At 37.5% G+C, this 26815-nt stretch overlaps 2 protein-coding genes and 1 long non-coding RNA gene across 4 annotated transcripts; 2 read left to right on the forward strand and 1 right to left on the reverse strand.

Annotated features, from left to right (window-relative positions):
• The first annotated feature begins 7364 nt into the window (after positions 1-7364).
• Positions 7365-12210, forward strand: LOC113341469. 2 transcript variants are annotated; one of them, XR_003355943.1, is made up of 4 exons: positions 7365-7993; positions 8326-8943; positions 9016-10075; positions 11694-12210. It is a non-coding gene; the product is annotated as an uncharacterized LOC113341469 (long non-coding RNA). The 2 variants fall into 2 exon arrangements; XR_003355944.1 differs by having other exon boundaries at positions 9047-10075.
• Positions 12211-13004: 794 nt separating this feature from the next.
• Positions 13005-13684, forward strand: LOC113341347. The gene is made up of 2 exons (XM_026586256.1): positions 13005-13087; positions 13197-13684. Exons 1-2 carry the CDS (start codon positions 13027-13029, stop codon positions 13682-13684), a joined length of 549 nt encoding a protein of 182 aa, XP_026442041.1. The 5' UTR covers positions 13005-13026.
• A 1681-nt stretch (positions 13685-15365) lies between these two features.
• On the reverse strand, positions 15366-19033 carry LOC113341348. The gene is made up of 3 exons (XM_026586257.1): positions 18928-19033; positions 17442-17778; positions 15366-15765 (listed from the first exon to the last, which is right to left on the reverse strand). Exons 1-3 carry the CDS (start codon positions 19031-19033, stop codon positions 15366-15368), a joined length of 843 nt encoding a protein of 280 aa, XP_026442042.1.
• Between the last annotated feature and the right edge of the window lie 7782 nt (positions 19034-26815).

A 26815-nucleotide genomic window follows, 5' to 3' on the forward strand; every position in this document is an offset into this window, starting at 1 on the left:
CTGAAAATTATAAAGGAATAAAAGATGGCAAGAAGCTGGAGGAACGTTTATTTATTTCAAAAAATAAAAAATTCCATTGGATTTTGTATGTAATCCTTATTCCTACAAACTCCAAGTTAATTTATTTCTATCAAGTTATCCGTTAAGTTAACCGGGAAAGAGGGTTAGCTTCTTACCATTCTATAAGAAAATTTTATTTTCTAATTGTTTTTTCTCACTCATCGGATTAATGGAAGGGCGTAATGTTTTGATAACTCATTCATCAGCACTTTTTGTCGTTCTATGGAGATATTCTAGTAGTTTAGTCGTGTTTGGTAGGTTGTCAATATCAATAAATCACCTAAAGTATGCAATAATCCTATAATCATTTTTATGTATCACTCTAATCTAAGTCAAGTGGTTGTAGGTCTAAGATACTCTTAAGACATGTAAGGTGGGTTATTCCAGTTTGCAATATGGCATATAGTAGCAAACTGGCAACTGCTAGATTTTACTATTTCTCGCTTTCTGCCTAGAGCCTAGTGCCTGGTAGCTAGTGAGTCGGTGTAGCTCATCTTTATTTCTTGCATGTGTATACCCGATTAGGTACCATCTTTAGAATTCGTGAGTGCCCTTGTGATTAAACTTGTGCTTAACCATGCATAATCGGTGATAGGTTGTTGTATAGGTTTTTAGAGGGAGGAGTGTACTGGTTAAGATTCATGAAAATGATGGAGTTCATTTTATATGGCAATGAAAACAAAAATATATAAAGGGTTAGTTAAGAGTGTTTTCCCATGTCCAGTGTTTTCATTGGCTTTTAGTCTCGGTGCCTCACTGCTTCATCTCCTGGTCTTTCTGATTACTAGAATTTAAGATCTTCACTCTCAACAATAAGTCAATCCTCGTTCTTTTTCTGACAATTATTAGTGTATTAATATTCTCTTTATCCAAATGTATATCTGACATGTTAAGATGTCGGAGGAAACTAATAGTAAATGCAAATTTGAGGGACATTTTCAAAAATTAAGAAAACATATCTTCATTTTTGGTTGCCATGAATCAATTATTGAAATTGTACCTACCTCGTGGAACTGCTGAAAATGGAAATGGAAAGAAAGAGGATCAAAAGTTAAGAAAACCTATATTGTCTGAGAATCTTGTTCCCTTTTTGGAAAAAATTGAAGTTCCACATTCTTTTCAAACTGCGAAGTTTTAGAACCCTAATGGAAGGGTAACCCATTCGTCAGTTTTGTTCTATAGATATTTTAGTATGTTGTTAATATCAATATATCACTAAATATCAGCAATAATCTTAAAATCACCTTTATCTATTATTTTAAGTGTAGTCGCAGGAAATCCTACAACTAACACCCAAGTAGAATCAATAAAATGAATCTAAGACATCATAAAGAACCTGGCGTTTTTAGGGGCCACTCAAAAGGATTTAGGGGCCAATAATAAAACAAAAAAGGTCACCCAAAGGGAAAATGTAGCCAGCCCTTATCTCGCGTAATTCGTAATGGCGAAATTACCCTTATATATTCGGAGGATATGATAACATTGTTACCCTCCGAATGCAATCGGAAGCCAAAATCGTTCCCATACTTCCGATTATACGAGGTGCAGTATTTCTTGGTTCGTGTTTTGGATTCAGCATTAATCGGGAGTTAAATATATTACAAAACCTACCGATTATAAGTTGCCGCAAATTCAAATTTTGAAAGCTACCATAATCGGTAGATATGCTAAATCCAATACCTACCGATTATTGGTTTCTCCACATTCAACTTTCGTCAAATTAGCCGTTGGAGTTTTTGGGAAAAACAAAAAGAGCCGTTGGACCCTAAACCTATATAAAAAAACTCATATCTATCACCCCAATTGCACCAAACTCTTTCCTCTCTTCAGTTTTAATTTTCATAACAAAAAACATGGATATTGCTTTTGCCGAAGAAGAAGATTGTGCTATTTATAGAGCGTGGGTTGTGGTAACTACTCATGATCTTGTTCACAAGCTCCACAAATCGGAATCCGAAGAGCAGATATGGAACCGTATCTTAATGGTATTTGAGGCCTTAGATGGTAATCGAATTCGAAGATCATCCAATGATATTAATATGAGAAAGAATGCGCTAGATAAGGAGATTGACAAACTTGAAGATGAGGAACGGTTTGTTAGGAACGCTTTTCCTTGGTGGACGTATGAAAAACGAGTAAGTATCTATGTAACTCCAATTCACATTAACAAAAGTTAGTACTAACTTGTTACTCATTCGTAATTTCAGAGAAATCTTGCGGATTGCCGGTATGTGGACCTCTACGGGAAACGATTTGAACATGAAGGATGCTACAAAATCAAGAGGGACAATTTCTATGGTCACCGGAAGTTATGATCTGTTTTCATACTTTTATGGTCAATTAGGAGTATGGATTTAGGTGCTTTTGACGAAATTGTAAGGTTAAGGCCGTTTGAACTTTATGTAATGGATGTAATCGGAGTATTATTAATATAAAAACTAGCCGATTATACGAAATCGGTAGATTATTTTGTTAAACAACCTACCGATTGTAATATTCGGTTATTTTATGAGTCAACTTTCTTTCCGATTATGGTGTTGTTTGGTTCCAGGAAACAGTTTTTTTTGAACTTGTGATATTCGGAGGATAATGTTTTTGTAAAGTTCCGAATGTACGATGGCCCAAAAATCAGAATTTGGAAAAACTTATACTTTCCAAATTTTGTCTTTGAAATAATCGGACGTTAAATTAGTTACCAAAACTTCCGAATATGGGATGTTTAACTTTCAATATGGGCCCTTGGAACCACCTGGAGCCATGGCGTGGTTTGTTTTGAACTTGTGATATTCGAAGGATAGGTTTTTTATAAAGTTCCGAATGTACGATGGCCCAAAAATCAGAATTTGGAAAAACTTATACTTTTCAAATTTTGTCTTTGAAATAATCGGAAGTTAAATTAGTTACCAAAACTTCCGAATATGGGATGTCTAACCTTCAATATGGGCCCTTGGAACCACCTGGAGCCATGGCGTGGTTTGTTTTGAACTTGTGATATTCGGAGGATAGGTTTTTTATAAAGTTCCGAATGTACGATGGCCCAAAAATCAGAATTTGGAAAAACTTATACTTTTCAAATTTTGTCTTTGAAATAATCGGAAGTTAAATTAGTTACCAAAACTTCCGAATATGGGATGTCTAACCTTCAATATGGGCCCTTGGAACCACCTGGAGCCATGGCGTGGTTTGTTTTGAACTTGTGATATTCGGAGGATAGGTTTTTTATAAAGTTCTGAATGTACGATGGCCCAAAAATCAGAATTTGGAAAAACTTATACTTTTCAAATTTTGTCTTTGAAATAATCGGACGTTAAATTAGTTACCCAAACTTCCGAATATGGGATGTCTAACCTTCAATATGGGCCCTTGGAACCACCTGGAGCCATGGCGTGGTTTGTTACGATGGCCCAAAAATCAGAATTTGGAAAAACTTTTACTTTTCAAATTTTGTCTTTGAAATAATCGGACATTAAATTAGTTACCAAAACTTCCGAATATACCACACAAATAATTGTCATTTGAACTTGTCTAACTTAGTTACCCAAACAAATTTCCGAATGTACAACAAAAATCATTGTCATTTATCTGCTCTTCTTTACTTTACGACCGTGACTACCTCCCAGTCCTGCACGACCACGGGTTTGAGCACCTTCAGTTGGAGCAGCTTCAGCGCTCGATGAAGCTCGAGTTCTTTTACCCGTCTTTGATACTGCGACCTTGGGCTGATGCCTCTTCGTGACTTTCTCCCCAAACTGGGCAGCATAATCTTCGTTATCCATATTATAAACTAGATTTCTAGCCTCTTTGATCTTCTCAGCTGGCATGGGATCTCCGCTCTTCAAGCATGCAGTTAACATTTTGGAAACACGCTTGAACCTATTCACCTGTTTTTTATACGTAATGACATAACATCAAACGGTAATTACCTAAGATTTATAGGAATAATATAAAATGAACAAAAATATAAGAACACGCACCAGTCTATCATAACCAGCTGGTTTGTCTTTGATGATACAATTATAACTTGAACCCGCCGCAGTAGTGTTGGATTTGATTTCACGGATAACCAAAGGATGTGATGCCTTGTTATACCAACTCATATAGTATGGAGAAATTTCATCACCTCGGTTGGTTCGTCTACCCGTGTCGATAATGAAGTCATTCCTCTTATCTCAGTTATCAAGAACAGTAGGTGGTCCTGTGTGAACAATTGTAAGATTATCACCACTAGAAGAGCACAACTCCAACTCCAATTTGTAGTAATCCCCCATTTTCTCCAGAGGTTGTTGTTGTATATACCCGTGTTGTCGCATCACCCTAGAGGGGTTATACATCACATATCCTGTGGGGTGCCACAATGGTCCAAAATAAATGGACAAGTCCGACAGAAAATTTATATGCCCACTGGCTCGATCTTCCTTGTATGGATCAAAGCATACGTCCGAGGCCTTCAATTGGTCCAAAATCTCCCTCATGCGAATCAACTGCTGCTCTTTTGTCCTAGAACGGTTGTCTTCAAATATATACTTTGTTCCTCTAGGAGTACCTTTGCACCACCCCGGGTTCTCTCCGGCCAACTTCAGGATAGGGAAGTGGTCATAGATCCATGCCTATATACATAAGAAATCAAGTTTTAGTAAATAGATTGTGTATATTCGGTAGTAATTTCCAAACATAATTTCCGATTATATATAATCGGAAACAAAACTGAGTACCTATCTACCGAATACCCAACATTCGGAAATAGATATGGATCATTTCCTACCGAATATGCGTCATTTGGAGTTCAGTAACCTATGGTTTTTCTGGCCTGTATATTCAGTAGTAATATCAAAAAAATATTTCCGATTATATATAATCGGAAATAAAACTAAGTACCTAGCCACCGAATAACAAACATTCGGAAAATAAGATGGATCAATTCCTACCGAATATGCGTCCTTTGGAGTTCAGTAACCTCTAGTTTTTCTGGCCTGTATATTCGGTGGTAATATCAAAAACATATTTCCGATTATATATAATCGTAAATAAAACTAAGTACCTAGCCACCGAATAACAAACATTAGGAAAATAAGATGGATCAATTCCTACCGAATATGCGTCCTTTGGAGTTATGAATATGCGTCATATGTATTGTCTACCGAATAACTATAGAGTGAGTTATAGAGTTAAAGAAAAAACCTGCAATAGAGCCACGTTCCCGGCAACTTGGCAGGTTCCTAGCCTCGACGCCTTTCTCAACTCTTCCATCAAGAATGCTAGGCATGTCGTGCCCCAAGAATAGTCACCGACTTCATGGAGAGGATCCAAAAGTTGTATAAGGTTGGCGTCGATCCGGTTGCCAGAAGTATTGGGGAATATGACACATCCCAATACACAGAGGAGATATGCAGTGGCAGCGTGGTTCACTTGCTCATCAGTTAACGTTCCATTCTTTTCCTTCTCCAAGGTGCCTCGGAACATATTCATCAAAGCTGTAATGTTGATTGTCTTGTTCTATAACTGGCATGCCTCCTAAACTCTGTTGTTGTTGTCTCTTCATCCCAACCTAAGCACTTGTTAGTTAGAGAATAAAGTTGTGCCCAACTTAACTGCTTTGTGTAGTTAAACTTCACAGCTGTGCCTTGGTCGGGAAGGTTAAGAATCTGCACAACATCATCCGGGGTGATCGTCATCTCCCCAAACGGCATATGGAAAGTATCGGTCTCAGGATACATTCTCTCCACGAACGCCGATATGGCCACACGATCATGTTCCAACAATGAATTCTCGGCGGCATTAGCTAACCCCGAGTTGGCAACAATTGTCTTGAACCTTTCACATTCACCGGATAAAGGCCACGCAAGCATTTTTGTTGGTGCGGCGGTAGGTTTGAGTAGACGGACCGCATCTTGATGATCCTATTAAAGTACATAAAAAATCCTTAATACAAGTATTACGATATAACACATAGACAATACATTAATAAAAAATAGTAATTTTATTACCTCGGTTTCATATATTTCTCTGGCCCATGAGTCTTTGTATCCAAATAGCAATTTTCCTCCATCCGCTGGTAGTCCAAGGATTGTGCCTGCTGGAATACCCTTCTTCTTCAAGTGCTGAGGGACAAGATGTGATGCTTTCTTAGCAATATCCTTCCTTACAACATCTTTTCCTTTTTTGGCTTTTTGGGTACCACTTGGTTGTCCTTCTTCTTCTACTCTTGCCACTGGATCAACTGGTTCAACACTTGGTCCTGCACTTTGTTGAGTGGCTTGTTCAACACTTGGTCGCACCCCTTGTTCACTGCCTTGTTGTTCAACAGTTGGTTGCACTCCTTGTTGACTGCTTTGTTCTTGTTCGCTTTGTTGAGCACCTGAATTATCTTTGGCACTCCTTTGCCTCCTAGCACTAGCTGTCACTTTCTTCCTCCCTTCTCGACTTTGTCTAAACAACAAAGAAAGGAACAATATTTACAAACTATACAATCGGAAGACAAAGTATGGAAATATAACCCGAATGTACACATTCGGACGTAAGAAGACACATATTGTTCCCGAATACAAAAAAATCGGAAGCTAACTAAACATATTTGCAATCGAATATACATCAATTGGAGTTCAGAAGCTGTAAATTTTTCATCCTACACAATCTGAAGAAAAAGTGCACCTCTATAACCCGAATGTACAAATTCGGAAGTAAGAAGACACATATTTTTTCCGAATGAAAAACAATCGGAATATAACTAAACACGTTTACAACCGAATATTCATCAACTGGAGTTCAGAAACTCTAAAATTTTATCCTACACAATCGGAGGTATAAAACATTATATTGTCTTCCGAATAAATACTGGCCCCAAAATGGGATTTTTTCTATATCATAAATTTTGAGATTTTTTCAATATATACATTCGGTAGTGAGTGTTCTTCCGAATACTTTGTGTCTACTTAAATATATTCGGTAGCCAAAAAATTCATTAAACTACCGATTATTAGCAGTTTGTATCCAGGAAGATATGGCCACCAATATTCGGCAGATAATCATCAAATCTTTCTCCCGAATACTGTCGATGTTCTTGAAAAATGAAGAACACGACTACATTCGGAAGTAAATGAGCATGCATATCGTCCGAATCTGGATAAATAACCGAAAACCCTAGAAATTTTTTTTCTCGATTCGACGAATTAAAGCGAAATAAACCCCAAAAATGATAGATTCTTACCTAATTGGGGCCATTTGAAGTTGACGAAGTATGAAAATATAGATGTATAGATGTATGAAAATCCTAACTTGAGGAACAAAATAGCTTTCTCTCTCCTAAAATTTTTATCTCAGTTCTCAAAAAGATCTCTCCCTCTTACAATGGCTTCTGGTCCCTTTAATAGGAGTTACACAGTGGAGGACAACTAATAAAGTCATTATTTTCGTTATAATTATCGCGCTCACATTTTAACTGCCGCGTTGATCTTCACATTTTTGGTGTGACTTGGTGATGTTATGTCATTCGTCAGCAGAAGTGTAACGAGCGCGTTATTTTCGCCTGCTATCAAATGCATTCCTTCGCCTTACTACTGGGTGTGCGGTATTTTGCACCCATATTTTACCTCTTATCCTATCATTCTTTTTGAAGGAAAGAGAGGTAAGAGAATCCTTATTCTTCTGCATAAACTTTGTCTTTTCGCATTCTCTTAGATTTACCGCCATTTTTCCGTTATTTCAACATAACCGTCCACACCTGTTGACTTTCTCCTTTTTGACCGACACACCTCCTCTCTAACCGGTTGTTTCCTTCTCATCAATTCGCTTATTTATAACTGTAGTGGAGAGAGAAAATTTTTCTTTATTTTCACTGTTCCTCTTCTCTGTCAATTTTCTTCATCTTCTCTAAAGCCTTCATCATCTTTTCAGGAATTTTTTCTACCAATCCTTGATTCATGGATCCACCTAGCAGGTTAGTTGATTCTTCCTTTATCATTGTTGTTTTGTTTTTCCTTATTTCACTTTTGATCTTCAATCGTCTCTATGACTGTTACTGTGCCGCTGTTAGTCTTCTGTTACTGTTCTTCACATCTTCTTCTGCTACTGTTCTTCATATTCCCATACTTTTTGTTTTAACAAATTTGTTATCAAGGTTGGAAACCCTAATTCTGGAAATAATGATTCTCTCAAAAGAAAGCCTCCGCATGACAAGAGAATAAGAAATAATTTTTATTCAATTTTTTCGTTTTTGAGAAAAAAAAAATATTGTTACCTCTGTTTCTTATTTGTCTTGTTGGTGTGAAGGATTCTGAAGGTGAAGTTTTTCGCGAAAAGAAGAAGGTTAAAAAGTCTTGCCCTGCTCCCAAGATTGATACAACTGTTAATTTGCCAATGGTTACTTATAAATTTCGCCCCATTTCACTGCCTCACTCCTTGCCTACGCCTGCTGCAATTACTATTGATTTTGTCGCTCCCTCCTCTCCCGAAGATCTGCAGAAGAGTTCCCTTGACGAAAATGTTACCATACCTTCAAAGGATGTTACCGCAACTGTAATTGAAAGTGTTTCTGCTTCTTTGAAGGATTCTACCGCCTTGGTTTCCGAGATTGCTACCGCGCCTTCGAAGGAAATTGTTACTCCTTCAATGGATATTACTATTTCTACACCTCCTCTCACCAAGATTACATCTTCTTCTTTTGAGAATACCTCTGCTGATGAAGGCGCTCTTGAAGGGGCTGATTATGGGGCCAAGTTGTTATTAGAAATTATCAATTCGTCCTGCTCGTCCAATGATGATCCTTCTCGATCTCGAGTTTGTGACGCCCTTTCCAAGTTGCTTTGTGAATCTTCTCCAGATAAGTCCACTCGGAATGAGATTTTTTCTCAACTAGATCCAAGCGTTAATCTCGCCTTTGAACGTTTGGTATGTATTTTTTCATCTTTTCTCTTGGCTGATGCTTCTTTACCGCGTTCTCATATTTCATCTTTTTCTCAGGAATCCCGTCTCCGCATGGTTCAAATTGAAGGTTTCTCGGAATCTATCAATACCATCAGATAACTTTCCCAACAGGTTACCAAACTAAAGGGGGATCTTTTAGGTGAATCTATCACATCCGACAATTTTCGCTCTAAAAATCAATAACTTAGAGGTATGTTCTTCTTCCAATCACTATCTCTGAATTCTACCGCGCTTATGTTCATTTTTAAATTCCTTGCACATATGTAAAGACATAAACCAGAAGCCCGTCATGGAAAGATTCAGTTATCAACATTCAGCTGAGGATGCCCGTGCAGATAATGAGTGATTACAAGATCAACTGAGTCAATTAACTAGTAACCAAGATAATGAGTGATTACAAGATCAACTGAGTCAATTAACTAGTAACCACTTGTATTTACTTGACCAAATCGATAATCTAAAGAATGAAAACCTGTATCTATACAATCAATACGGTTTTCTTGGTTCCCAAATTTCCCATCTTTCAGGATTGCTTTATACCGCTGATTTAAGAAATGGGTTAAGCGGTAAAATGCTCCAAAATGGACCCCATGGTTGTGAAAATGCCCCGGCCGTTAGTCGAAAGATTAAAATGCCCCGGCCGTTAGTCGAAAGATTAAAATGCCCCAAAATGATATCGAAATGCCTCAACCCGTTAAAGTTTCTATTGTAGTCAAAATGGGACATTCTAATATTTTTGACCGGTCAACTGTTACATGAATGCCCCAAAATGCCCTCGACAGAAATAGCACCCGACGTGATTCACACGTGTGCTAATGAACCCATTATAGGCGTGCAATGTTGACTGTTGACACGTGGACTTGACTGACACCTGTACCACACATGTGGTTCGTTCGAGTACCACAATTCTTATCTTCTCGATGAGCCACAGAAAGATCAAAAACAGAACGATACACAGAGAGAGAGAGTCCTCGAGAGAGAGACAGAGAGATCGAGAGACGGGGAAGAACTGTGAAGTTGCAGATCGAGAAGAGAAGATAGATGAGACGGAGAAGATAAGATCAGGGTAGAAATGTGAAGTTGCAGCGAAGAAAAGGTAACATATAACCCTATTTTGTTTTACGATTTGGGGTTTTCGAAACCCAACCTTGCTCTGCTGGTATCTGCGATTAGGGTTTCAGAGAGTAGAAATAAAAATAGGGTTTCATTAGCTGTAGAATGGGTTTCACCACAGTTGTAACTAGGGTTTTAGGGAAACAAAATTGGGTTTCATGGAAACGAAATTAGGGTTTCAATAACTCTAATTAGGGCTTGAATAAAACGAAATTAGGGATTAAAATGTTGGGTTTTTGAATTTTTAGCAGATGAAAAATGATTGTATGATTTAGGGTTTAATATCTTTCAATGTTTATATGATTTATATCGAATGTATCTCACATGTATACTGAATTGGGATATTTCTCTATGGTGTGTTTTTTAATTGAATTAATTCTCATGCAAGGTGGTTCATTTTGTCTTGTTAATGTGTTCCCACAAGTAATCCTTGTTTAGGCAATTGCCCCTTATGGCTGCTGGACTACCAGCTGAGGGAACAGATAGTTTGCATTTAGATGTTTGTTTCGGGTTTATATAGTGTATTTACTAAATTTCCGTGTGGACCTCACTATGAATTTTGGGGAAGAAGGTAGGAAACGCAAAACTCATGTGCATCGCACTGAGAAAGTTCATTTATCATGTATGAAAACTTGATTAGTGATGTTAGCGTCTTGCAGTAATTACAAGAAATACTACTGAAAATGTGAAAAGTTCTTTTCAAAGGCCAGGGTTTTCATGCATTTATGGAAGGTCTTTGATATCTATAACAAGGCAGTAACCAGTTCCACTAAATTTTAGTAGCCTGTGCTATTCAGTAACCAGTTCCACTATCATTTGAAAAGCATTCTTGAATCAAAGAACCCAATAAGCTAGGTTGAGTTCAATGGATCAAGAGCTGGATTTACTCTTGTAGCCTATTATCTATGCTTCTGTGTTAATAAGTTTGTTGTTTACTTATAGCAAATCTTGATGGAAATTTGATGCTTATACTAGTAAACTTGTCTCATGGAAAATGGATAGCTTTACTGATGCATAATGCCTTCCCAGACATCTATTTGGTTCTTAGTTCTCAGCTTAATCTTGTATGGATTTCGCTTTAATTAAGGTTTTGTAAGGTTTTGAACTGTTTTAATAAGAGAAATATAGTCCGAATAGATTTACTGATGCTCTTTGCCATCCCAGACATTTATTTGGTTCTTACTTCTCAGCTTAATCTTGTATGACTGTCACTTTAATTACGGTTTAGTAATTTCAAGGTTCTGAACTGTTTTAATAAGAGAAATATAGTGCCTTAGTTCTGTGTTAGTTAGTCAGTAAATCTTATAAGAATAACGAATACTTTTGGGCAGAACCTTGTCATGGTACGCGAAAGAGAAACTATCATTTTGGATTTGCATTGACTGTCGCGATGAGAGTGGATATACAACAAGCCTAATTAGCTTGTCCATTCCTCATTTTAGCTTGTCAAGTCCTCATGTGGAAAACTAGTTAACGGGTCCAATATGGAGCTCAAATATTCTGTGAAATGTAATTTGAAGTTGTCCTGACTTGCATTTACACTAGTAATGTAAAATCATATAGTGACTAATGTGAACTTTTATTTTTGTTTAATGTTTCAGAATGGGTAGTGAATATAGGGATTATTTTTGCGTCAACAAAAAAGATGAGGAAGGCCTTGTCTGCACCAACTACTGCATCAAAGAAATCTGCTGATATACCACCATTGTCAAAGGGCAAAGCAGCTGCTACTCCACCATCTTCTTCTTCAGCTGGTTCCCAGAAAAAGGGCAAGACAACTGCACAATCCTCCTCTACTGCAGCTGATGTTGGTGCTAAAAGGAAGGTGCCACATCCATTAACCAGACTTATAATGGTCCTGTTAAGATTTCTAGCCAAACAATCAACATTACTGAACCATCATAAAAAAGGGTTAGAAAGCCTAACTCTAAATATCAGTAATGTCAGTTTTTGGGCTCCTTTTCAATTATGTTTTTTTAGCATTTCGAGACCTATGAAGTTTTAATGACAGATATACTAGTAGCTAGTTTATGTTTAAGAATTTTAATTGTCTTTTGTTTATGAATCTATAGTTTTATTTAATAAGTATGGATTCAGAACATGGTTTTTATTTTTTAATTCATGAGTTGACAATTTTTTTTTTATGAATGTATGGTTTGAATTGATGTCCACTTAATCTGTAGCCATTGGTTTGAATTGATGGCATATGTGTCGCAATCCTAGTTAATAGGACACGCTGGTCATTTTGTGAAAAATAACTATCATTTCACATTTTCACATCCTCATCCGCGACCGTCCATTTTTGAATTTGTGCCATGTGTAACCTGTTTAGTACACGATGGTAAAATGCCCTAGAAGCTAAAACAGTCACCATTTGGGAAAAGGGTATAAATGTCATCTTATCACGCGCGCGGACCACATGTTTTTGAATTTGACCACTTAACCATGTCTAACGGCAACTTTAACGGATTGGGGCATTTCGATATCATTTTGGGGCATTTTAATCTTTTGACTAACGGCCGAGGCATTTTCACAACCATGGAGTCCATTTTGGGGCATTTTTCCACTTAACCCTTAAGAAATCGAACTCTGTCAGATGAAAATCGACCCTTTCTGCGATCCTTTGTGAATGAGTAGGTGATGTTTAAGCGTCATTATCTTACTCTTTAGAAGACTTGTGCTATCCAAGAAGAATCTCTTCGCACTTTAAAGAGTCAATATGATGAAGAAGTGAAGAGGTTAACTTTAGAGAATTAGAAGATTATTCAGAGAAAAATAAATGTAACAATGAATATGAATCAACTCCGTGAGCAACATAAGCAACTTAAAGGCTCCTATGACAATTTAGTAAAGAAGAGAGATTCTCTTTCATGATATGAGAAGAAGATCCGATCACGTATTCAAGGATTAGTTGGTGATGACTTTGATAAGTGTATGAAGAATATTAAAAATAGTGGTCTTTCCCTATCCAATCAGTTTACCCCTCAAAGGGAAGGTACTCACAATTGACTGACTGACTCAGCTTTTACTTTTACTTAAAATTCTCATACTCATATTTTATTTTTCCGCTCTTTATTTAATTTGAAACTTTTCATCTTTTGTAGCATCTGATGAATCGCATCGACTTATCATCCAGAAGTTGAAATCTGAACTTTCAAGGGTGCGAAAAGAACACGGTAAACTTTCTGTGAGACTTTCTTCCACACAAGAAAAGGCGAGAAAGAGGTGTTCGTATCTTGAAAGATTGAGAGAAGTTGACGTAGGAAACACCAAGAAAAGCGCCGCAAAAGATCTTTTCGTTAAATCCAAGACTCCTGTTGATCAAGTTTCCCGCGCCTACTCAATTCCTTTATTAGATTTGGATCCTCCGGTGGTTTCTGATGATGAAGTACCTCCTGAATCTGAGAGTGATGATTTTGATGAAAGCGATTTCGATAAGGAGCTTCCACTTTGTGAAGATCATCCTAAAGAGAATGAAACTGGTGAAGAGCCTTCTCAAGATGCGACTCGTGATGCTAATTTTATCGCGCAAGATCAAGACGTGCCTCAGGATGACCTTTCCGACTTGAACTTTTCTTTTCTGCTTCTGTGAAACTGGGCGCTCCCAAGCTTGGGGGCCTGAATTCGTTTTACATGTTCCTGGCTGCAAACTGGGAAAATAGACTTCTATTTTCTATATTTCTATATCTATTTTAAGTTTACTATTTTTATTATTTCACTGTCTTATTTTTCTGGAAAGGCGAATAACACCTCCCTGATTTGTTTTACTCCCATACTTGTCTTTGTTATTCGCCTTTGAAGAAATCGTTAGTTATGAATAATTACACCTTTGAAGAATTTGTTATTTATGAGCTTTTTTCTTATTAGTCGATAATTACGCCTTTGAAATTTTAATTGCGTACCTGCCTCTGCCTTTGTATCTTTTCCTTGTAAAACAGTGAAGTTAGTGTCATTATTCTGAAGGTTTTTTGTTGAGGTATTATTGGGCCTCCATAATTAGAGGTCTTAATCAGCCTCCCCCTGTTAATAGGACGTATTTTTGATCCAGGGTATTATTTTTGGTTGGGTGGCAAAATAGCAAGCGGTCTTTACCTTTTCGAGTAAAAACCCATTGATTTTCCTTATCATCTTTTTCGTATTGTTGCCTCTGCAGGATATATTGACGCGTCAATACGACAAGTCTAAATATTCCCGTGAATATTAGCCCTGTGATATTGACGTCTTTGACACAATTCAACTCCCTAAGGGAGGGTGCCGTCCTTATCTTCCCCCTGATTGCCCCTTTAATGAAGCTTACCCCTACCGGGTTAGGGTGGGCTCCCCCCATCCGGTAATAACAACAATCAGTTGTTTTCTTGGTCTCTTATCCCTCTGTCGATATGGCTTATGGTTATGAGACCACATCCTAAGTGGGGTGTCTTTAGGATCGGGTGTATCATAGTCATGACTTGTCAAGAATGGCTAGGTACGCTCCAGACATCCCATGCACTCTTGACTCAACCGTGTACCTCGGCTCCCTGATCAAGTTTCTACACTCCTTAGGAGAGAACTTGGGCTGTTAACCCAAGAATCTCTGCTGGATATGCTTTTGTTTCGCCCCAAATCTCCATGTCTCAGGTTTCAGGGTTGGTATTGCTTTCCCCTGAGTCATGCATTACTAGGTTTTCCCCAATTATGACGCGCGTTAGGTCTTATTTGTCTTGCCTCTTGCAATTACGCGAACTAGGGTGCATGCCACAACTGGATGCCTAGGCTCTTTAATTAGAGGTTTTAATTTTTATTGCCTCCTATTGAGGTCTTATCATAAGGTCTTATTTTTGCCTCTTTCTTCTACTTGTGAATTATCTTTGATATTTGATGAAATAAAAATTTCTTCAATTTTCATTCATGTTAATTTTGATGCATTGTTGACGCCTTTATTCTTCATGAGATTCGCATATAAAGCACTTTATCCTGTTATATTATAGTTGCCTCCTTGCCTAAGGATAATATTTCTTTAGGTATACTCGATTCCATGGATGACCAAGCCTCCGTCCTGCATCCTTTCCTTCACTATCCATTAATTCATATGCGCCAGTTCCAATAATTCTCTTAATAATATAAGGTTTATCCCATGTTTTCTCCAATTTTCCTTCTCCACCTTTCTGATATGGCGGTATTTCCCGCAATACTTTCTCTCCTGGATGGAACTCTCTTTCCTTAACGCGCTTATTATATACATAAGCCAACCTTTTGTAGTAGTTCTCCATATGTTGTAGGGCGATCTCTTTGTTTTATTCTAAGTCATCTAGCTTTGCCAAGATCAAATCTGTATTCAAATTCTTTTCCCATGCCTCCTTCTTTGTTGTTGGGACGATAACTTCAGTTGGTAACACCGCCTCTATACCATATGTTAAACAGAATGGTGACATTCCCGTAGCTTCTCTTCTTGTTGTTCTATATGCCCATATAGCATTAGGAACATGTTCACACCATCTTTTATTATGTCCTTCCAACTTCTTCTTCAATATATCTGCGAGTGTTTTATTTGTTGCCTCCGCCTGTCCGTTACTTTGTGGGTAAAAAGGCGTTGACTTCCCACTTTGGATTTTAAACGCGTTAAATAGCATCTCCATGTTTTCTCCTTCAAACTTCTTCCCATTATCGGATACTATTTGTGTCGGGATTCCAAATCTGCAAATTATATTTTCAAATATGAAGGTGAAGACGTCACGATCTCGAATGTGTTAGGTTGCTTCCGCCTCCGCCCATTTTGTGAAGTAGTCAGTTGCGACAATTAAGTATATCATTTGTACTGTTCCTGGTATATATGGTCCTACAATGTCCAATCCCCATTTTCCAAATGTACATACACTTGTATAGGAGGTTAAATTCTCCCCTGGAACATGTATTCTTTTCCCGTGACGTTGGCATTCTTCATAACGCCTATATACTTCTTTTGCGTCTTCATTCATATATGGACAATAAAACCCTTGCAACTTAGTTCTGTAATCCAATGATCTTCCTCCTCTATGATTCCCCGCATATCCATAACGAAGGGTCTTCAATATCTCCATTCCTTCCTCTCCTACTAAACATCTAAGCGATGGTCCAAGGAAAGATTATTTGTATACGATCCCATATCTTAGTTCGTAATTTGTCCCCCTTCTTTTAAGCTTGTGCGCTTCTAATATATTTATTGGTACTTCTCCTTTTTCCAAATAATCATGAAATTGTGTTCTCCAATCCTCTCATTTTTCGATTTGTCCTTCTTCTTGATTTTCCACCAGCATTATGTCCACGTCTTCTTCACCTTTGTTGACTGACGTAAAAGACAGCGTATCTACTTTTATATATCGTGCTGTAAGATCCACTAACATTGAGGAGATAAATGCCAACGCGTCCGCGAATCGATTATCTTTTCTGCAGATATGTCTCCAATCTAAGTTTGATATTTTTGCTAAGAGTTATGTGATAAGCTTTTTATACTTTTGTAGAGATGGTTTATTCGTGCTATATAGACCTTGTATTTGACCCATTACCAGTTTTAAATCACTAGTTATCCTAGCGTCCTTTAACTTCATTTCAATTGCCAGCCGTAATGCATGCACTACTGCTTTATCTTCTGTCTCGTTATTTTTAGATTGAAACTCCAATCTAAACGAGCACGCGATTCTTGCTCCTTTTGGGGAAATGAACACTATTCCAATCCCATTTCCTTGTCCGTTTGATGATCCATCTACTAGGATTTCCCATCTTTTTGAATTACGCTCTGTTAATAGATCTTTTGGATTTCCTTGTTCTTCATCTATGTCCATCATTTCTTCTACACCTTCATCTTCTTCTAATGGGAATTCTTCCAGAAAGTCTGCGATAACCTGTGATTTTGGTGAAGATAATATTTCATACTTAACTTCAAATTGCTCTACTTGTGCATTCCATCGTTCCACTCTTCCTACTCTTCTTGAGTTCTTCATCACTGATTCAATTGGGATCTTATTTAGCACTCTAATTTATGAGCTTGAAAATATGTACGGAGTTTTTTTTATAGCATAGACTAAGGCTAGAATGAGCTTTTCAATCTTTGTGTAATTTCGTTCTACTGAGTTGTACGTCTTGCTTATATAGTATATCGGTTTTTTGACTCCCTCATCTAGGCGGAGAAATAAAACACTTAGTGCATGCGGTGTTGATGCAAGATATATTAATAGTTCTTCCCCTGGTTCTGCTTTCTTCAAAATGGATAGATTCATTAAATAATTCTTGATGCTTATAGTGCTTGTTCATATTCTGTCGTCCATTCGAACTTGGTTCATTTCTTTAAGACACTGAAAAAGTGTTTGAATTTGTCTGAGGAGTGCGAAATGAACCGCCTTAAGGAAGCCAGTAGTCTATTCAGATTTTGTACTTCTTTTATCGTTGCAAGTGATGGCATATCTCGAACTGCCTGAACTTTCTCTGGATCCACCTCTATTCCTTTCTTTGATACAATGTAGCCTAAAAACTTTCCTGATGCTGCTCCAAAGATGCTCTTGGTTGGATTTATTTTCATTTTAAGGTGTCGCATCTGTTCAAATATTTCCCTCAAATTATCAACATGATCTACCGCCTTCTTTCTCTTTACTAGCATATCATCTACATAGACCTCCAAGGTTGTATGCACCCACTTTGCAAAAACTTTCTCCACCATTCTCTGATACGTTGCACCTGCATTTTTCAAACCAAATGGAATCTTTGTATAACAGTACAACCCTAGCTCTTGGCGCGAAGAAATCCGCATGTTCCTGATCTTCTTCTGCTAACACAATTTGGTTATAGCCTGAATATCCGTCCATTAATGATAATCTTTCGTGTCCTGACGCCCTTTCTACCGTTTCAGGCATATTTGGAAGTAGGGGTGTAAATTCAGGAAGGCCAGGCCGCCCGACCCAAAACCTAAGACAGGCCGGGCAGGCCGGGTAAAAGTAGATAATTTTATACTCAGAGACCGGCCAAAGCCCGCTTTTTATACAGGCAGGTCAGATCCGGCCGGACAGGCCACTATTTTGAATATTTTTCCCTTTTTTTTAAGTTTAAATTTTCAAATGAATGGTATTAAATATATTTATTTATTTAATACAATATCCTTTCCTTTCTAACATTGCATACCGTAAATGGTAGTGTTATTTTATATTTAAATTACAATGAAAAACTTTTAATTTTAGCCTATAATAAATAATTAATAAGAGTACAACTTTCTAATAAGAAAATTTATTACCATTAATTTTTTGAAAAGGCTAATTATAAGTAATTACAGCTATATATTTTATTTTTCTTGACACAAAATTGACAATTATAAAATGGTAACTTTTAAGTCTTTTTAAGAGGATATTAAATGATTAATGGCACATAGAAGGCTTTCAGGCCGGGCACCAGTCCGGGCATCATAATTAATTGCAAAGTCCGAGACCACCCAATAAATTAATCCAGGCCAGACCGGGTGGCCCATGACGGGCCATAAAAGGCTTTGGGCTACTTCGGGTACAGGCGGGCTCGGGCGGGTACAGGCATGCCGAGTATTTTCGGATATTTTTTACACCCCTATCTGGAAGTCGAAACTGTCCTTTGGACATGCCTTGTTTAGATCACTGAAATCTACGGAAATTCGTATCCTTTTGTTCTTCTTTGGTACCACCGCCATATTTGCTATCCATACTAGGTATTTTGCTGGTCTTATTATTCCCGCATCTAGCATCTTTTGTAGCTCCATTTCTATCTGCGGATGGTATGTGGTTGTTATCTTCCTTATCCTTTACTTGAATGGCTTTGCAGTTTTGTTGATATCTAACCTGTGACATGCAATTGAAGGATCTATACCTGGCATCTCATCCATGCTCCACGCAAAGACATCTTTACATTCTCGCAACATGTTTATTAACTTTTCTTCTTCTTCCTTATCCATCTTAGTTCCATTCTTCAGCATCTTTGGTTCTGCATCTGTTCCTATGTTTATGTCTTTAGTTGGCTCTGCCGCGACGAAGTTCGCCTTTGGTTCGCCTAATGGTGATAGTTCTTTTATTTCATGCAACGGTTCGCCTTCCTTCTCTAGGATTTATCTTGGTATTCCTTTTCCTTCCTTTTCTCTTATCATGTGTACTCTTAGTTCTTCCTCCTTTTTTAATTCTTTCGCCTTTCTCCACCTATCTTTTCACCTGTTTGCTCGTCCTTCATGATACTTCACATTTATTTGACTGCAAATTTTCACACTATCTGTATCGCCTTTGATTTCTCCTATTCCGCTTGGTAGTGGAAGCGTAAGCATTTCTATAGATTCGATGCTACACCTTTTATTCCATGCATCCATGTCGCCCCATGAGCATGTTGTAGGGTGATTCTACATCTACAACACAAAATGTTACATGTGTTTCTATCTCTCCTAGAAGTATTCGCATGATTATTTCAACCTTAGGTTTTGTAATCGCCCTGTTAAAGCCATGAATGTTATATGTTGGTTGCGTTAGCTCTGCGTCGGTGTATCCCATTCCCTTGAATGCGCGGTAAAATAGGATATCGACTGAACTTCCCGTGTCTATCAAAGTTTTATCTATCGCCCATTCCACTAATTTTTTCGCGCTTTCCTTTCTTTCTTCCCGCTTTGCTGTTAAAGTGATGACCAGGGGATCTGTTCGCCTTAAGTTTTCTTTTGGTATATCATCTGCCGTAAATTTTACCTGCTGTTTTTCCATTCCTTCAAAGGTGATACTTTATCCAAAGTCATCATTTTTCTTCCTTCGTAATCTCGTTTATGGATCCGCCCTGTGATCCCTGCATGAAAATCAACACCACTCGTGATCTATTTTGTTATTTAATTACATTGTATTCGCCTGGTTCTTTCATCCTCTACAATACTCGTTATTGCTCTTTTCGTAGTCGTTTGTTTCGCCTCTCTCTGTTCTTTCTTGTATAACTCCTCTTCAATTCTCTGATATTTTCTATTTGTTAATTGGTTTCTTCTCTTCCAGTTCTGTGTTCCTTTGATTTTCCTGAAACAATAATAATATCTCGAAACTATAACGGACCTTCGAAGTCAGATCTAAAAGACCACAATGAAGTCTTCGTTCCACAAAAATTTCCAGCAAACTCTTGTTAAATCAACACTCAGAAAAGCTGCGACCACCTAAAATTCTTTTTCTTGAAAGACTTAGACTCTTTTCTTTAGATCTAGAACTCAGAAACTCTCAAAACTGATAAAAAATCATAATTAGGATTTCAATTCAAATATAAATTTCACAATTATTTTGAAACTGTTTTTAACAAACTTCACAGGCAGGGATCATCCTCTTATTCATCCAAGCTGTATTCTAGCGCCAAAATGTAGTTGTAGAAAATCTTACAACTAACAGCGAAGTAGAATCAATAAAATGAATCTAAGACATCATAAAGAACACTCTAAATAATTTTATTAAAAGATAGTGTGGATACAATATAAATAGATGTATGAAAAACCTTCATCTCTCAAAAAGATCTCTCCCTCTTACAATGGCTTCTGGTCCTTTTTATAGGAGTTACATAGTAGAGGACAGCTAATAAAGCTACTATTTTCGGATCTGGGAGGGCGTTATAATCGTCCTTTCGTTATAATTACCGCGCTCATATTTTAACTGCCGCGTTGATCTTCACGTACTTTTGGTGTGACTTGGTGACGTTATCTCATTCGTCAGCAGAAGTGTAACGAGCGCGTTAATTTCGCCCGCTATCAAATGCATTCCTTCGCCTTACTATTAGGTGTGCGGTATTTTGCACCCACACTAAGTCGATTGGTTGTAATGCACAAGTGTAGTATCCTTGGGTAAAGATGATCAACAAAATGAAAAATAAAGTGGATTTTTCATTTAATTTGACATTCTTACAAAAAAAAATGTACATTTTTGAACCTAACTAAAAATTAAGCTCTAAACAGAATGAATTTCTCAATATGTATCAGTAGATGATAAATGCCGTAGAATACATAATTTTTCGATCACATTGCAAAAAGATAAGAGAAAAAATGTTTTGATACCTTAAAAATGGTGGAGAAATTGGGGGATACTTTTTGTTGCAGTCGACGTTGTTTTTCAATACTGACTGCAACAAAAACTATCCGCAATTCGTGGCGGTATCCCACAATTTTGGGTTCTTAAAAACAACCCTCGAAAATACTATCTTAATCTCAGTTTCTTTCTTGAGAAAAGATATTATAACTTTCGCATTTTAGCCCATTTTTATGTCTTAAGGCCGGTTCCTATGAGCATAGCTTGCCATTTTTACACCTGCTATGGAACTGGCTAACTCGCCACTTAACTGGCAAACTTGACATTTTCACACCTGCCAGGTCAAGTTTCTACCGAGCGGTCAAGACGACACTGTTCGTTAGATCCAATCAAACGGACACAAATTCGTCTGTCTATAAATACAGCATTCTACTTTCATTTCATCTCACACCTTCTTCCTATTTTCTTATATTATTCAATGGCTCAAAATATGCCTATGGCTCAGTTCATAGAAGAGCAACATGCAGCCGAAAATCAAAGAGTTGAACTTCGAGCTAATGTGCAAAATGAAATTTGAAGAGCAAGAAGTGGAAGAGTTGCACATGAGAAAAATTTTAGCACGTTAGAAGATGAATGCATCTGCAGAAATTATGTTTTGTTCACCAATTATCCAATCGTTGATGGCATATTACATGTCATTCCGTTTTAGAGACGCGTTTTACTGAAATTTGAAGAAGAAACAACGAACCTTAACAGTCGTGATCTGATGGTGTTGACTGCTTGGTTCTCCATATTTCTAAGAATGTTAACAAGTATATTGGTATGATAAAGGAAGCGGATCGAAACATGAGAAGTGGTGAAAACCTGCTGGAGATTGATCAAAGGTGTCGTGCAAAGTGGCTCAGTGACAACGGAGAGGAGTTCCGATATGGAAGTTGTTATGAAATCTTAAAAGAGTTTCCCAAATTTAATCTAATGCGTATGTTTTAAGTTCTCAATTTTAACTTAAATAGAAAACTTTAAAAAATGATTATCATTTATCAAACAAAAGTGCAATACATTAACGATTCAAACCGCGATTCAAATTAACGATTAACATTTATCTATCAAACTAAGGGATTACCAAATATATATTCCCCTAAGCCCGTTTGATCCTATGAAAACTCACTATTTTGAGTATGAGATGGTGGTTGAGTAGCATCAGGCGATTCATAACCTGGAAAAGGTACCGAAGATGGTTGAATTGGAGCTTGGAATCGGTGAAATGCTGAAGTAGTTGGGGTATAAATTACGGATTGCCTAAATGTATCCATATTTACGCCACCACAAGGAGTAATTACAGGATCTTTGGGTATGAAACTAATAGGATATTGGAAATGAATATCCGTCATCTCCACGTCTGTTGTTGTTGTTGCTCCTGTTGTTGTTGGTAGCTGAGTCTCTTCCACCATATTTGGAGTAGAATGACGAATTTTTCTACCTCCATGACTTCCACAAATTCTGCACTGCAATCACCAGGGAAATGCCATCATTACCTAAACCTACTTGAGAACTTGACCCTAACGGAGTCTTGGGCATTTCGAAACTCAAATTTTCCCTTTGTATCTGCGTCAGTCTCAAGTGAAAACTATGGAATTCATTGAAAAGAGACGTTAAATTGTTCAACTGGTTCCTATACTCTTCTGGTGATTCCACCACACCATAGTATGGATAGCTCTGTTGCCCAGCTTCACTATTAAGTGGAAATGAAACAATATCTCCACCGGGTGATAAAGTCCGTATTTCCAAGGATATTTGAGGCATATTTGACGGCCCTATTTGACTGCTAGGATACGTATATGCTTCTCCCATCAGTGGTGCAGTTTGGGATGGAAGATCTGTAAGTGGAAAATTGCTAATTGTTGGAAAGTCAACACTACCTAAGTTTTGTCAATGAACGACAATATTTAGATTGCACACCTTTTGATACCAATTGTAGTAATCAAAGTCATCATATGGGATATGGATCAAATCTTCAGCTTCTTCCCAAGGTTCTCCATTATTTATCAACGTCAACCAATCATCTTGTGAAATTATTGAAGTTAGAAATGTTGATTGCTTTTACCTTTTTTCCTTGTAGCTGAAATAAATATCGTTCTCCGTAGTACCAGATACCATGACCCGTAATAGGACCGTAAAACACAACTCTCTTAAGGCTTAACTGTAGCATGACTTGTGCTATTGGTTCATAGAAGTCATCAATAGAAGTATACAACATTGTCATAATGTTGATACTAGTTCTGCACACTTGTTGCATCCTTCGCACAGCAGCGACATTTTGACCGTCATTAATTTGACCAATCCAATTATCACCTTTGTACTTGTACACGATTGTAAAAATTAATCGTAACTCATGAAGCTCAGGTTCGCAGACCTTAAAGTAAGTATACCACCACTACTGAAAAATTACATCGAGAAACATTGTTGTGTTAGTACATTTACCACCAGTTTAACAATTAACTCGATAAGTGAATCAAATAATAAAAATGGATCGTGGTTCTTACCTTCAATACGACTCAAAAATCAATTCAATCTATCATTATCCTTACTCGAGCATTCACCGAGACTTATGTATAGCTCAGCTAAAACTGCAGAACTCCAATCATAAATTTGGCGCTTTAGTTAAATCTTCTAAAGAGTCGAGAAAACCAATTAATGTCACTGAGCTAGCATTAGGGGAAAAAACTTGCCCTAGCAACCATAATACAAAAATACGTTCAAGCTCGTGGTAATCTTCAACTCTGTGTATCCCCTTGGCAGCATAACAATTAAAAAAAGCCTTCAACCCAGACACTCTTAATCCATATGAGTGTAATATTGTGGAATCTGGCTTTCCTTAAGTATCATATGAGTACAAGGGAAGTAGTTGTTTCAATCTTCCTTCTGATATCCACTTTAATTGGTTAAATTGTACTATTTGACCCTCACATTTTATTCCCGTCAACATATACAAATCTAACAGTGTGAACCCTAAAAACAACATGGACATAAAATTAATGTTTGTATGTGGAACTAAAATTTGAATCAAACTAAAAAATTGAATCTCTAAATATTTAGATTTGTTTTTGAACTAAAAATTAAACTATTGAATGGAAAAATAGAACTTACCACACTCGAAATCCTTGAAAAATAACATATTCGCAGTGTTCCACCAACGTTCTACTATAACTCCCAAGAATATCTCCGCAAGGATTCTTAAAAGCTTCAGGGAGGAACCTAAACACTTCGGTTATCTCATACCACCCACCTTTTAGTTTAGGTAAATTAACTCGCTCAAGATGGTTAGATAAATGCGTAGGTAACCCACCATGTCCAACTAGTTTCCTAATATTTGCGAATTCTTTTTCTTTATCCTGGACCCATACGATATCACTATATGCAGTAGATTTTTCTTTCTTTTTCTTGTTTCTTTTCTTTTTCTGTTTGTTTTGGAACTACTCATTTTTAAAACAAAAAGTAGCCCTGGTTTGCTCTATAGTAAAAGAAAGTGAATGAAAACTGAAAGGAATGGTGGTATTTATAGACGGTAGAGCACCGACCGAGGCCAGTCGAGTTAAAATTGCTACCAGTGCAAACTCCACCGGGCGATCGCGTTGAAACCGCTAGTGGTGTAGTCTCGACCGCTCGGTTGAGACTCGATCGCTGAAATTATTTTCCATACTGGTGTGGCCAGTTTTCCAGGACACCTGGCATGGCAAATAGATGGGTTAGCCACCTAACCGGCCTAAAAATATATCCAGTCTGAGGGAGAAACTGTTACCCAATTGTTATATATTCGATAAGACGTGTCTAAACAATTATAACGAACAAAAATGCGCTCAAGTTGGCACACAGTATATCCATCCATAACTTTCCAAATTCCAAGTAAAAATAAAAGGGTTCCTTTAGAATTTCAGCACACAACACACCCACTAAATGCATCTCGTTGATATAAGTTTTTCTCTTAAATAAACAGACGCGATTCAAACTAAAAATACTGTTTCAAGGGAAACATCCCAAGCAACACATCCCATACGAATAACCTTTTGGTAACTACACATAGAAATGGAGAAGAAACATCTTCTTTTGATATTCGGAGGCCATGCCCATTGTCACGGGTTCGCACAACCCAAATGCAACAACCAATCTTGACAATGGCACTATACTCCACAGTACAACTCAGGAAACTAACACTTAGCCAATTTCTTCAACACTTGGTTAAAAATCTATTCATCCTTTGCTAAAAAGAGGTTCCATTCACAATATTTTCAAGAAAAAAAATAAATGCACACACTCTGCTTAATGCATAAAACAGTGAGCAAAAAAAAAGGGACAATGCACCACAGAACTTAGTTTTAGCATTGTCTGAAGCCTTATTATTACCGCACACTTAGGGTTACACAACTCTTATTGTTCCAGATTAACCAATCCCTTCACAAGATCAGGCTTTTATAGCCTTACAAAAGCTATATACAAGTAACTTTCAGGCAGTTACATATTTACTTCACAAGGCAGTTGGAAAACTGTGCCAACTTGCTTAACCGCTCCCATAAAGCCTATCTTTTAAGAAAGCATAAAGCAAAACAACTTCCGTGTAACCAACTCGAAACCGTCAAGGCCATGTGCCCGACACCTGTCATCCAGCCTTGTTGCACAATGATTGCGTTTTCCAGCTAAAGTCCCGCAATCATTGCTGAGCATCATTCCTACAATGATACAAGTGTGCTAATGCAAGTTTTTCTTGCATGCCTGCATGACATGCATATAGTTTACTTTCTAAACTCATTTGGCATCTCTTGATGCTAATCTCGCATCATTGGCCATGTACAAACCTTGTTTGGCACATGCCTTGGTCTAGCTGTAACTATGAATGCGCCACCACATTTATGGCATATGTCATGTTGCCGATAATGCACAACTGTTGCGCATTGTTTCTATGACACTTGACCGACCGGTCATAGACCTCCCCACCAGATGAACTCGACTCCCTCATCGATTCTTTTTGCTGTAGGTAAGCCTGAATTTTTTCTTCAAATTGCCACAATGTAGTATCCTTCTCCTAAGAAGCTTCGGAGTATGGCAAACCTTGTCATTTTATTATAAAATAAGTTCTCATATTCTTCTTGCTTTTCCCCTCAACTCGATCATCAAGTATTGCCTCAACTTGCTTGTCGAATTGTGATCTGATTGCTGGTGGTGCGCTCTTCGCTTGTTGTCTCGAAGTGTCCAACAAATCAGGATAGTACTTTTTCAAGAATCTCACATGAAAAGTGGGATGCACTTTCAATCGTTCCGGAAAAACGAGTCTGTAAGCCACCTTACTAAATTTTTTCATCACTTGAAAAGGACCATCGTACCTTGGAATTATGCCTCTATGCATGGTCTTGCTAGAAATATTCTTCCAAATCTGGGGTGTTAGCTTAGTCATTTCCATTTTTAACCATATCTCCCACCTCAAATTCCACATCTCTGCGATGTAAATCAACATACTTCTTCATTCGTCTCTGCGCCTTGGATAATCTATCACGCGCATGCTTAGTCATCTCCATTTTTGACCTTGCATAACGATATGCTCCTGGACAGGAACCTTGCTTCTTAGCGTTTGTCGCCTTATGAGGGTTAATGGTTCTTTTCTGTTGCTAACTCAAAAGAACTCAACTCTGTTGATGATCTCTTGTGCAAATTGTAACAAAATTGGGCCGTATCCATCAACGCCA

Source organism: Papaver somniferum, unplaced genomic scaffold (genome assembly GCF_003573695.1).
Source record: "Papaver somniferum cultivar HN1 unplaced genomic scaffold, ASM357369v1 unplaced-scaffold_29, whole genome shotgun sequence".
Taxonomy (NCBI): domain Eukaryota; kingdom Viridiplantae; phylum Streptophyta; class Magnoliopsida; order Ranunculales; family Papaveraceae; genus Papaver; species Papaver somniferum.

Bases quoted from the DNA above. Each gene is read 5' to 3' on its own strand.
- LOC113341347 (XM_026586256.1), top strand. From the start codon at position 13,027: ATGAAGAATATTAAAAATAGTGGTCTTTCCCTATCCAATCAGTTTACC. The intron at 13,088-13,196 runs GTACTCACAATT...CATCTTTTGTAG, and splicing joins GTTTACCCCTCAAAGGGAAG to CATCTGATGAATCGCATCGA.
- LOC113341348 (XM_026586257.1), bottom strand. From the start codon at position 19,033: ATGCTGAAGAATGGAACTAAGATGGATAAGGAAGAAGAAGAAAAGTTA. The intron at 17,779-18,927 runs GTATAGATCCTT...TGAAAAATGCAG, and splicing joins GAGCATGGATGAGATGCCAG to GTGCAACGTATCAGAGAATG. The intron at 15,766-17,441 runs GTTCATTTCGCA...TATAATTTGCAG, and splicing joins CTACTGGCTTCCTTAAGGCG to ATTTGGAATCCCGACACAAA.